This window comes from Acipenser ruthenus, chromosome 30, assembly GCF_902713425.1.
Source record: "Acipenser ruthenus chromosome 30, fAciRut3.2 maternal haplotype, whole genome shotgun sequence".
NCBI lineage: Eukaryota > Metazoa > Chordata > Actinopteri > Acipenseriformes > Acipenseridae > Acipenser > Acipenser ruthenus.
The window spans coordinates 4,129,170-4,142,640 of NC_081218.1; the positions used below are offsets into that span (position 1 = coordinate 4,129,170).

The following is a 13,471-nucleotide window of genomic DNA, read 5'->3' on the forward strand; positions in this document are numbered from 1 at the left end:
TCAACACCAGCACAGCCTCATACAGCACAACACACTGACACTGTGCTGCCGGATCGATACCAGCACAGCTTCATACAGCACAACACACTGACACTGTGTGCAGCCTGACCAAACCAGCACAGCCTCATACAGAACAACACACTGACACTGTTTGCAGCCTGACCAGCACCAGCACAGCGTCATACAACACAACACACTGACATTGTGCAGCCAAACCAACACCAGCACAGCCTCATACAGCACAACACACTGACACTGTGCAGCCTGACCAACACCAGCACAGCGTCATACAACACAACACACTGACACTGTGCAGCCAGACCAACACCAGCACAGCGTCATACAACACAACACACTGACACTGTGCAGCCGGATCGATACCAGCACAGCTTCATACAGCACAACATACTGACACTGTGCAGCCTGACCAACACCAGCACAGCTTCATACAGCACAACACACTGACACTGTTTAGCCGGATCGATACCAGCACAACCTCATACAGCACAACACACTGACACTGTGCAGCCTGACCAACAACAGCACAGCTTCATACAGCACAACACACTGACACTGTGCAGCCTGACCAACACCAGCACAGCGTCATACAACACAACACACTGACACTGTGCAGCCAGACCAACACCAGCACAGCCTCATACAGCACAACACACTGACACTGTGCAGCCTGACCAACACCAGCACAGCCTCATACAGCACAACACACTGACACTGTGCAGCCTGACCAACACCAGCACAGCTTCATACAACACAACACACTGACACTGTGCTGCCGGATCGATACCAGCACAGCCTCATACAGCACAACACGCTGACACTGTGCAGCCTGACCAACACCAGCACAGCTTCATACAACACAACACACTGACACTGTGCAGCCGGATCGATACCAGCACAGCTTCATACAGCACAACATACTGACACTGTGCAGCCTGACCAACACCAGCACAGCTTCATACAGCACAACACACTGACACTGTGCAGCCGGATCGATACCAGCACAGCTTCATACAGCACAACACACTGACACTGTGTGCAGCCTGACCAACACCAGCACAGCTTCATACAGCACAACACACTGACACTGTGCAGCCGGATCGATACCAGCACAGCTTCATACAGCACAACACACTGACACTGTGCTGCCGGATCGATACCAGCACAGCCTCATACAGCACAACATACTGACACTGTGCAGCCTGACCAACACCCGCACAGCTTCATACAGCACAACACACTGACACTGTGCAGCCTGACCAACACCAGCACAGCTTCATACAGCACAACACACTGACAATGTGCAGCCGGATCGATACCAGCACAGCTTCATACAGCACAACACACTGACACTGTGTGCAGCCTGACCAACACCAGCACAGCCTCATACAGCACAACACACTGACACTGTGCAGCCTGACCAACAACAGCACAGCTTCATACAGCACAACACACTGACACTATGCAGCCGGATCGATACCAGCACAGCCTCATACAGTTGAGTAATATAAAGATGTCTGCTCAGCATAAAGAACCTGTCTCTGAAGTGATCCTCAGCTGTCCCTCTGTATTGTGTTAAGGATGCTGCAGCTCCTCAGAGTGATCTTAAACAATGGATTCTTCTTGCTAGACCCAGTTGTATCTTTACTTGTGACTTTAAAACCCAGAGGTCTCAGAATCTCATGTCTTACCTCCAAGTTCACCTGGCACATCATGTTATAAACGTGTCCCTCTGCAACACTGTTTCCCCTAATGTTAGCAAGCATGCACTAGAGGCTACAGGTCTGTATTTAGAGCTTTATTGTGCTATTCTTTACACTGAAGTCCTATGCATTTAATGGCATGCTAATGCTTCATTTGGTATATATCCAAAAGAGTACAGTACAAATCCAAGGAGTTATAATGAGGTTGCATAATACACTGGTGAGACCACATTTAGAGTACTGTGTCTAATTCTGGTCACCACATTACCAAAGGGGCATTGTGACTCTGGAGAGAGTCTAACGAAGAGCAACCAGACTAATCCCAGGGTTTACAGGACTGTTGTTGAAGGAGACACTTCTTCACACAGAGAGTAGTGAGGGAATGGAATGGGCTGCCTAGTCATGTTGTTGAAGGAGACACTTTTTCACACAGAGAGTGGTGAGGGGATGGAATGGGCTGCCTAGTCATGTTGTTGAAGGAGACACTTCTTCACACAGAGAGTAGTGAGGGAATGGAAGGGGCTGCCTAGTCATGTTGTTGAAGGAGACACTTCTTCACACAGAGAGTGGTGAGGGGATGGAATGGGCTGCCTAGTCATGTTGTTGAAGGAGACACTTCTTCACACAGAGAGTAGTGAGGGAATGGAAGGGGCTGCCTAGTCATGCTGTTGAAGGAGACACTTCTTCACACAGAGAGTGGTGAGGGGGTGGAATGGGCTGCCTAGTCATGTTGTTGAAGGAGACACTTCTTCACACAGAAAGTGGTGAGGGGATGGAATGGGCTGCCTAGTCATGTTGTTGAAGGAGACACTTCACACAGAGAGTGGTGAGGGGATGGAATGGGCTGCCTAGTCATGTTGTTGAAGGAGACACTTCTTCACACAGAGAGTAGTGAGGGAATGGAAGGGGCTGCCTAGTCATGCTGTTGAAGGAGACACTTCTTCACACAGAGAGTGGTGAGGGGGTGGAATGGGCTGCCTAGTCATGTTGTTGAAGGAGACACTTCTTCACACAGAAAGTGGTGAGGGGATGGAATGGGCTGCCTAGTCATGTTGTTGAAGGAGACGCTTCTTCCCACAGAGAGTAGTGAGGGGATGGAATGGGCTGCCTAGTCATGTTGTTGAAGGAGACGCTTCTTCCCACAGAGAGTGGTGAGGGGATGGAATGGGCTGCCTAGTCATGTTGTTGAAGGAGACACTTCTTCACACAGAGAGTAGTGAGGGAATGGAAGGGGCTGCCTAGTCATGCTGTTGAAGGAGACACTTCTTCACACAGAGAGTGGTGAGGGGGTGGAATGTGCTGCCTAGTCATGTTGTTGAAGGAGACACTTCTTCACACAGAAAGTGGTGAGGGGATGGAATGGGCTGCCTAGTCATGTTGTTGAAGGAGACACTTCTTCACACAGAGAGTGGTGAGGGGATGGAATGGGCTGCCTAGTCATGTTGTTGAAGGAGACACTTCACACAGAGAGTGGTGAGGGGATGGAATGGGCTGCCTGGTCATGTTGTTGAAGGAGACACTTTTTCACACAGAGAGTGGTGAGGGGATGGAATGGGCTGCCTAGTCATGTTGTTGAAGGAGACACTTCTTCACACAGAGAGTAGTGAGGGAATGGAAGGGGCTGCCTAGTCATGTTGTTGAAGGAGACACTTCTTCACACAGAGAGTGGTGAGGGGATGGAATGGGCTGCCTAGTCATGTTGTTGAAGGAGACACTTCTTCACACAGAGAGTAGTGAGGGAATGGAAGGGGCTGCCTAGTCATGCTGTTGAAGGAGACACTTCTTCACACAGAGAGTGGTGAGGGGGTGGAATGGGCTGCCTAGTCATGTTGTTGAAGGAGACACTTCTTCACACAGAAAGTGGTGAGGGGATGGAATGGGCTGCCTAGTCATGTTGTTGAAGGAGACACTTCACACAGAGAGTGGTGAGGGGATGGAATGGGCTGCCTAGTCATGTTGTTGAAGGAGACACTTCTTCACACAGAGAGTAGTGAGGGAATGGAAGGGGCTGCCTAGTCATGCTGTTGAAGGAGACACTTCTTCACACAGAGAGTGGTGAGGGGGTGGAATGGGCTGCCTAGTCATGTTGTTGAAGGAGACACTTCTTCACACAGAAAGTGGTGAGGGGATGGAATGGGCTGCCTAGTCATGTTGTTGAAGGAGACACTTCTTCCCACAGAGAGTAGTGAGGGGATGGAATGGGCTGCCTAGTCATGTTGTTGAAGGAGACGCTTCTTCCCACAGAGAGTGGTGAGGGGATGGAATGGGCTGCCTAGTCATGTTGTTGAAGGAGACACTTCTTCACACAGAGAGTAGTGAGGGAATGGAAGGGGCTGCCTAGTCATGCTGTTGAAGGAGACACTTCTTCACACAGAGAGTGGTGAGGGGGTGGAATGTGCTGCCTAGTCATGTTGTTGAAGGAGACACTTCTTCACACAGAGAGTGGTGAGGGGATGGAATGGGCTGCCTAGTCATGTTGTTGAAGGAGACACTTCTTCACACAGAGAGTGGTGAGGGGATGGAATGGGCTGCCTAGTCATGTTGTTGAAGGAGACACTTCACACAGAGAGTGGTGAGGGGATGGAATGGGCTGCCTGGTCATGTTGTTGAAGGAGACACTTCTTCACACAGAGAGTGGTGAGGGGATGGAATGGGCTGCCTAGTCATGTTGTTGAAGGAGACACTTCTTCACACAGAGTGGTGGGGGGATGAAATGGGCTGCCTAGTCATGTTGCTGAGGCAGAACCATTGGGAACCTTTAAGACCCATTTTCCAAGGTTTTGAGGTCAATCAACTACTAGGTTCCGGACCAGCTTAGGTTGATCAAATGGCCTCGTTCATAGATTTCATTCATATGAATCCAGACAACACACAGAATACACCAGCTACTCCATATCAGCTCTTTAAGACGTCTCCCTTTCCTTCTTCTGTTTTCTCCGCAGATACGAATGTGTTGCGATACATCCAGTTGACAGAGATGAAGATGAACAAGTGCAACCCGAGGGAGAGAGAGTGCAGTAAAGAAGCGCTGGGCTAGCTGCCAGACCCATTACCCATGACTTCCAGACTGTTTTGCTGTTTTTGCGAGGATTCTGGCACATGACCTCATGTTGCTACAGCCATGGGGGGAAAGTCAGGACCCTCTTCTTGGCAGATCAGCGAAACCTTCACAACAGGAGCCAAAAAAACCCTGAAACTAAATCAAGGAACACCGCATCCCATTATACAAATCATGTATGTTGCTTTTTTATTTTTTAAACTAGACCGCTTATCAGCTGAGACACCTTGGGACAAATGCAGTACACTGTACTCTAGGAATAAGGTCAAGTAATGTTATATTGCTAGTGCGCTAAGATTTTCAAATAGCAATTTATATAGTTGTCTGGTGTTAGCGAAAAGTGTATCTTTCTATAATTCAAAATGCAAGATGGAAAGCAATTAGGGGAAGTGTTGTGGGCCAAATGGGGTTTATTTTCCTGCGCCCTTTATTAAACAAGCTTAAAATTGTGATTTCTTCGGGGCTAAGTGGTTTGAACTGCAGGCTAATTCGCTATCCTCTCAGGCCTTTCACTTTTGGAGGACTGAGTGGGGATCCAGCTGCTCAATTTTCAGTCTCTGCTTAGAAAGGCCCAGGATGAAATCTCAGACAGTGGTCAGGATTGAGGTGTGCTCTCCCATTCGCTTGCAGCCTAGTTATTTATGTGTGTGTGCAGCTCACTTAAAGTGTTTGTGTTTAACAGAATAATTCCATATATCTTAAGTGTCAATTTTAAAAGAAACACATGTTATATCAAACATGGATTTATAAAACATGATAGCCGGTACAAGACTCGTTTCCGGAAAGTTTTCACGCTCCATGTCTTTCCACTTGCACTAGGTCGCTTCACCTCAGCAGTGTCTTCTGGGTCATGTTCCTGGCTGACCCAGGAAGTTCAACACTATTTAAAAGCAGGGCTTGCATCAGAGATTTCGTAACCAGATGGTTGCTTGTGTTTCTTACATAACTGCACATTTGAGACCTATACAGCTAATGGAAGTGCACAACAGGTAGGATCTATGGAATTACTTTATGTTGTAAAACTGAAGACTTTAAAAATGTCATTGCCCTGTATTATAATTACAGCCTGCTCACTGGCGTGCTTTCACTTTATTTCTTCTTGAGTCAGGTGGCAGTTAACAAAATAATTCCATAAAAAATACCTGCTGTGCACTTTCATTCACTATAAAGATCTCATATGTGATAGAAACACATGCTCTAGCAAACATGCATTTTAATTAAAACACATATATACATATAGAACTATATTATTATTATTTGTTTATTTAGCAGACGCCTTTATCCAAGGCGACTTACAGAGACTAGGGTGTGTGAACTATGCATCAGCTGCAGAGTCACTTACAACTACATCTCACCCGAAAGACGGATCACAAGGAGGTTAAGTGACTTGCTCAAGGTCACACAGTGAGTATGCCGGGATTTGAACCAGGGACATCCTGGTTAAAAGCCCTTTTCTTTATAACAGTCTCAGACTTAAATCAAGGCAAGCAAACAGTCTTTAAGCCTTAGTCATCTGCAATAATTGGGCACTAGTGGAATGCGGACAGGGGTGCAAATGTACCCCACATACATAAATGCGGTTAACTTAGAATTTAATGCAAAATAACAAAACCAGTTTATATTATTTTTTAAAATGTCTTTAAAATGCCACAGACACAAATATAAACCGCATAAATCATTATTATATTGTACTTGGAAACTTAACGTACAAAATCTATTAAATAAAAAATTTCTCTACACATACTGTGCTTCAATATGAAGTTGCATTGCACATAAAAAAACGGGCTTCAGTCTTTTTGGCGAAAATAAAAAACACATTGCACATACCTCAGAAAAAAAGAAAGATTCCATCCCTTTGAAAAATAAAAAGAGAACGCCAGTCCAAATAGCACCGTTATCAGAGTCCTGTAAAGAGGGGCACATTGACTGAACTGCCTGTCATCTCTCTCAGTGCATCGATTCTACAAGTCAACAGAGTCTGAGTGGTAGCCCAGTATATGAAATCAATTTTTTTCGATAATGTACTATAGGAGACAATAAGCAGGCTACTGTAAAGAATGCAGTACTCAAATAGTGCTGAAAACGTATGTATTACACACTCACAGAAGCTCATTCTAAGGTAGGAAATTGACTACATAGGGATAAAAGATGACTATGTAGGGCTAAATCAATAATTTTAGAAGTAATACAGTTACTACATCTCCCCCAGCTCCCCTGCAGCTCTCATCACTATTCTGCAAGTAAACAGGAGCTGTACGTGGCAGTCTATACAGTATATGTACTCTTTCAGGTAATTAGCAGGTTGCTGTAGTTATGAAATACTTGCTGGAAACGAATGCATAAACATAGATGGACACTTTCGTGAAACTATTGGCTAAGCAAATAAATAATCAATAATTTTAGAAGCAATGCACTGTTTCTACATCTCCCTCGGCTCTCCTGCAGCTCTCAGCAATCTACTCTGCCAGTACGCAGGAGCTGTGATTGTGGTATGTCAAAAATGTAGATATAAACCTCATATTGCAGAAAGGGGTGCAAACGCACCCCAAAAAATGATCTTGTGAACTTTGAAGAAGAATTACTCCTGTTTCCCCGGTTGGACAGGTTCATTCTGGGTATCACAATAAAGGTAAGCGATTGAAGTTGAATCACCTCTAAGGATATCATGTGGTCTTCGAAGAGTCATGAGCTATGCTCATTTAAACATTTGCATTTGCAGTTTAGTACCAGATATCATGTTTTTAAATATAAATCTTTGCTTCTTTCAAAATTGTGCATGAGATCTACATAGCGAGCAGACGTGCTCAACTGGTAATAATTATGGAATCGTTTAATTAGCCATAATCCCTTTAAACTGGGGAGAGCTGAAGCATATAGAAAATTATTTAGTCCAGTCATTGGTGTTAACAGCAATATAGACTGAAATGCACCCAATCCTATGGTGTAGCTTACAGGTCTGATTGCAGATAGACCACTGGAGTAAATCTGACCTTCAGCGCAGTAGGTGATAATCTAACATTGACAAGAGAAGAACCACAGGATCCAGAGATAAAGAAGTGGATTTAAAAGCCTTGCTTAGCACTAATTTAAAACACTGTTCTACTGCTGTTATAATAACATTAAAAAGGAGCATGCTGTGCCCTTAATAGTATTTTTGTTTTACTTTTTATCAGAACTTCAGATTCTAGTGTTTTTACTACACCAGAGCTTGCACATGACATTCATAACCTCCAGTCGCCGCAGGTAGTTGCAAGAGCGCGCTGCCAAGGACTGGACTGACTTGCTCACTCCATTCAAACCATATGACAAAAATGACCTTTCAACCTGTTCCCACCTACTCACCCTTTTTATATGTAGCACAGGTTGAACCAGCAGATTTGAAGGGTGGAATTGAATGAGGAAGGCAGTTCAGTGCTGGGCTGCCCCCCCCCCCCAGACAAGCTGAAAGCAAGGGCAAAGTGAGGGAAGACAGATATTGAGAAAAATGATATTAACTCAATACTGGAGCATCAACTGATTGCAAACTTCATAACAGGTGGAACAAATAGCTTGAATTACACTAGAAGCTGCTTTAGCTTGTGTATGATACTGCTAAGCTAATTTACTGCATAATATATACTAACAGTTTTAAAACCAGTTCCTATGTAAGTTCCCACATCTATTTTAGGAATACAGTTGAAATAAGTCCAAGAGGTGCTGTTAATAGAACGAAATGCTGTGTTAGGGATGCATAACACATTTCAAATGTATTTGAATTGTCATCCATCGTGTCGAAACAGCCAGTGTTCTGCACTTTAGGCATCTTTAAGATCATGTCAGTGACTTTCAAAATCACCATTTCTGATATTTATTTTTTCTGGTAAAAAAAGAACAAAGAACAGAACAGTGTAAAACAGTCTACTCCGTGATGCACCATTTGACCAGCAGAGTTGTTCAATAATGTCAATATTTAAGTAGAATTGAAAACAACGCAAAACATTGTGTGTGAATTATGAATCGCCTGTATATCTTTGTCCTGCTTCCAAACTGGTGTATTTAATTCAATGTGGATGTACGCCCTCCTCTGTTTTAACTTTGTCTGTAATTCAATGTGGATGTATGCCTTTCTCAGACTGTCAGCCCCAGTTTGCGAGACGGTCTTGTCTTCTGTTTAGCAGCACTTGTCTGGCTGTCAGAGTCTCTCAGAAATAGCTGCCTCTAACAAGGCTGGGGCTGACCTCTTTTTGTGTGTGATGTGCAGGGTGAGTCTACTGAAGCTGATGTCTTATTCCGACTGCAGGTGTTTGCACCCTGGGCATTCTGAGTTCTTTGCGGTCAGTTAACCATACAAATGAGCCGTCTCTGTGACAGTAATAGCGTTTGCTGAATGAAACATTTTAGGAGAGTATTGTTCAAGTACAAATGCACATGGCAGTCAGTGCACAAGATCCAATTATTTCTGTTGTTGTGTGCATGTGGTGTCTTTTGTATTGTGCCTATTTGGCAAATTATGTGAAGTGACACACAGTAAGAGAAGCCCTTTGATTTTCAATTAAAGAAAACTGCTATACTCCAGCTTTTACTGCTTTATGAATATCCTGGTATTTTTCTCATATATACACATCATTCACGCCCATTTTCCTTTTTTCAATTTTGAAATAAACTGAATAAAACCCATCAAAATGAAGAGGGCCTTAACCCAACACACAAAGTACTGTATTAACTAGTGCTTTAAAATGTGATTGTAGATAACTGAAAAACTCCATATAATTTCCATGCCATTTAGTCTATGACCCTTATAAAAGTTTATGACAGTAAAAACACAGCAAAGTGTAATAATGAAAGCATGCTAACACATAGGTGAGCATTGCAAATCCTAGAGAGGTCTGGTATTTAGAAAAACCAATGGATAGTATAAACCTACACAATTGCCATGCAAATGTGCTGCAGTAAACTTTTATAAGGGAGATTTCAAATGTGTAGTTTTGAAAAGAACATACATGTATTTTCATATTGAAGCATGCTATCTAGTACTGCCCTGGCTTAACATAATCTCTGTTTGCAGGCTTTTGATAGTCTCGCACTTTCTTAGTCATTTTTCCAGGATAGTGGAATTGTCCCCGCCCCTTCGGGACCTTCTTTCCTGTTAACCAATCCGCTGTTTCCTTTAATGACTGACATGCTTTGCAGCCAGTCAGACCCTTTGCCCCCGAAGACACTGACCTAGGAAGTGAAGCTGTAACAGATCTCCAGGAAGGCAAGGCAAGCATACTCTGAACTTTCTTTTACTGTTGCGTGTTTATTTAAAAACATTGTTTGCAATGTATTTGTTAGCTGCAACACCTTTTCAGGTGATACCTGACTGGACATTTGAAGGGTTTTGTTCTCCCAATTCACGTCCTTCCTCTGTTCAAGGCAACAGGACCACACTTCCTGAGCCCACAAAGGATCCAATAGGTGGCGAAGAATGCCAGTGCAAGCTCAGCTGGGGCGAAACTAATAGCAACCAGGATATTCCAAGATGTTTAAACTGTGATAACTGTAAAATGTATAGATGGTGGTGCTTATCTTATGAGACTCCAGGACAGTATGTTGTTTTTAAAGCTAGACATTGTAATTCATCGCTTTACCTACATTAAAGCAAGTGCAAAGAGACATGCTTGAAGTTCAAAGAATCCTAAAAGGAGCTGACAAATATAGCCATAGCGATTACTTTAAGCACAGCACAGAAACCAGGACCAGAGGACACAGGTGGAAATTAAATGGAGACAGACTAAGCACAGAGGGTAGGAGACACTTCTGCACACACAGAGTGGTGAGAATGGGATACCTAGTCATGTTGTTGATGTTGAATCACTGGGTTCCTTTAAGACCCGACTTGAGACAATTCTGAAATCAATCAGCTACTAGGAACCGAATGAGCACAGATGGGCTGAATGGTCTCCTCTTGTTATTATTATTATATTCTTTGCATTTGCTTTAAAATACAGGCCCTGTGAGTGAAATCTATGTAATAATATTAATAGCTATGTATTATCAAATATGAAGTAGACAGGAACACCATGCATCTTTAGACAACAATAATCAATACACCGCGGTGTTCTAGAACTGCTTGTGAATCAATGCACTGTGATTGGAAAACAATAAATATGAATAATGACATGGTGTCCGTTCCTTTGCAGGTTTTTTTTAAATTATGATTTATAATAAAGTGATGTGATATCAGGCAAGCTGAAATAAACAAGTTCAGTTTTTTATTTTATTTTACTCACCACATGATCTCCACAACTAATACAATATCAAGGGAAATGCTATAGAAAATCTGAAAAATCACATTGGGGTCCCATAAGCCCTGTGCATTGCCCTAATGAGCAGAACTATACAGTATATAGACCCCAACATTACCACATTGGATTTGCATGGATTCTGGCATGGTATCATGAGTCTATCATGTATTACCAGGAGTGTTTATTGTTTATACCATTATGATACCATTGAAGATATATGCCGTTCTTGTTGTCGTACCATTCTACCAATGGCACTCGTTCCATTCTGCCCATTGTACCTTATAAATAGTAAAAGCAAAGCAATAAAGCACAGTGCAAGCTTAGGTAAGCACTACCCAGAGATGCATGGTAAAGCATACTAAAAAAATGCATATAAAACCATTAGAAAATTACTGTGCAAATTGACCATAGTAAACTTTTATAAGGGGGTGGGTTCTATTGAAGATCATTTGGGAAGGTTTCTTGTGTAAAATGGAATTTTAACATAAATATTTAAAAACATGTCTACACCTCATTAGCTTGTCAGCATTTTGCTCTTTTTTTCTGGACATAATGTTGCTAACACGAGGTACGTTATTTTGGTCTTTACACCTTTCAAGACGACAGAATCCTAAGGGCTCTTGTGTATGACTTGAAATGACACACGGTCATGTAAGCAGATGCACATCTATGTAATGCCAGATGCCGTCTCTATGGGGGAGCTGCTGGAGGGTCCGCATATCAGTTTAGCTCTAGACATTCTCGTTGCTGTCTCTTTGTTATCTCTCCACAGCTTTAAGACACAACAGTATGACATACCATAGCAATAGAGCAAACAATTTCCACGTCAGATTCAACTGAAGAACTGAGCGCAGTGTAAAAAGCACAGTAACCCTCTAGCGATCTTAAGCTGTGTTTCTCCTGCCTCAAACCCTGCTCTGAATACTATTCCCCAAGAGCACTGTGCTGTTCCTCCCCTCCCTCTGCAAGCAGGTTGATTTATGAAATGATCTGCCGTTACTTTAATTACAAGTGTAAGCATTACTGTCAGTGGAAACGATTACGAGGCTCGAGAGAACGGGGCTCAGAACACATCTAAGCATGCAGCTGAGAACAGCAACACTGGGCAAGTGCCACATGTCTCACAGAGAGTGTGAGACTCTCACTGCTTCACCACAGGGAGCACACAGTGACCGGAGACCGTGTGCTAATTATTACACTAAAGAGAGTAAGGATATGGAATATCAAGCCTTGATTAATGGGTCATCAATAGGCTCAATTACCCACAGAAACCAACTTGTTGTTTCAGTCTGCTGTGTGACACTGTGCCCCTACAGTGTGCCTTCCATACAAGGAACCAGCTGTGTACGGGAGACCTGTCACTCTCGTAGGTGGATCTGTGGAAAGTATTTTGTACATGTGGGTAACTGTGCCTGAATGTGGAGCTTGTCTTTATGTACAGCATTTCTTAATAATAAAAGGAATCATTTTGTCCTGTCTGTGTGATTATTTTTGTGCAGTTGAATGATCACTTTCCATATAAAACTCTGGTGGAGTGTTTTACAGTCTTTGGGGTATTATTTAGAGCACACAATTATTTTACCCCCAATTTTCTACACAATTAGAATGTCCCTCAACACAGCAATTTCCCACACGCTCTCAAGGTTCAGTGGGTGTCCTCCAATCCCACGACCAAGCCAATTGTCTCTTACACTTAGGAACTCTTGAGCAGTTGCCAGAGAGCTGCCGACCTCTGGGCGACAAAGGCCAGTTCTGCAGGTTCCTCCTTGAGCTTAAGTACGTCTGGCCAGTAGAATCCACTGTAGTGTGATGAGGAGAAGCAGTCCCTGCTGGGTTTGTCTCCCTAACCCAAGGGAGCCCCAGAGACAAGGCAACACTCCTGCGCTTTTACCAGGGGAGACCCCCAAAGGGAGCCTGCCTCCCTGTATTAATCCAGCTGAGCAATATCAATATGGGGCTGGGCCGGTTCCATCTGCAGTCTACAATTTCCTATCTGTAACCAGACAAGTCAAAGATCACCTTATGTAATGCGCTTTTATATAATTTTATTTATAAAATAATTAATCAACCACGCATTTTCCTGACAGTTTATTATATTCACTGCCTACAGTTATTTTTCTGCAAACTTCAAACCCTCCTCTCTTTAGCGTCTTTCACATTGGACAGTTCAGGTGATTTCCACTCACAGTGCGAGCTGGAGAGATCGGGTTCTGCCAGCCTGCATTCCTAACTGGTGCTCAAAGAGTCCCAGTTGAAACTGATTGAAACGCTTTGGTGTGGTCTTGCCAGGGAATTATACAACCTCATGATAATCTCCCTGGATTTGTACTCAACGCTTGACTAATGTGACAGGGCGCAGTTAGATATATGTTTTTTTTTTTAGCTGTTTATGGATTTGTTTGTTTAAACATTTTGTTTTATTTACA

The 13,471-nt window shown here is 43.4% G+C and overlaps 1 protein-coding gene across 1 annotated transcript in view; it reads left to right on the plus strand.

Annotated features, from left to right (window-relative positions):
* LOC117395298 (tetratricopeptide repeat protein 9A-like) overlaps positions 1 to 12,478 on the plus strand; it is a 41,891-nt gene extending 29,413 nt beyond the window's left edge. Inside the window, exon 3 of the mRNA XM_033994174.3 lies at positions 4,664 to 12,478. Within this exon, the coding sequence (XP_033850065.1) occupies positions 4,664 to 4,758 (95 nt within the window). The 3' untranslated portion in view covers positions 4,759 to 12,478. The remainder of the gene's footprint in view (positions 1 to 4,663) is intronic.
* Positions 12,479 to 13,471: the final 993 nt, after the last annotated feature.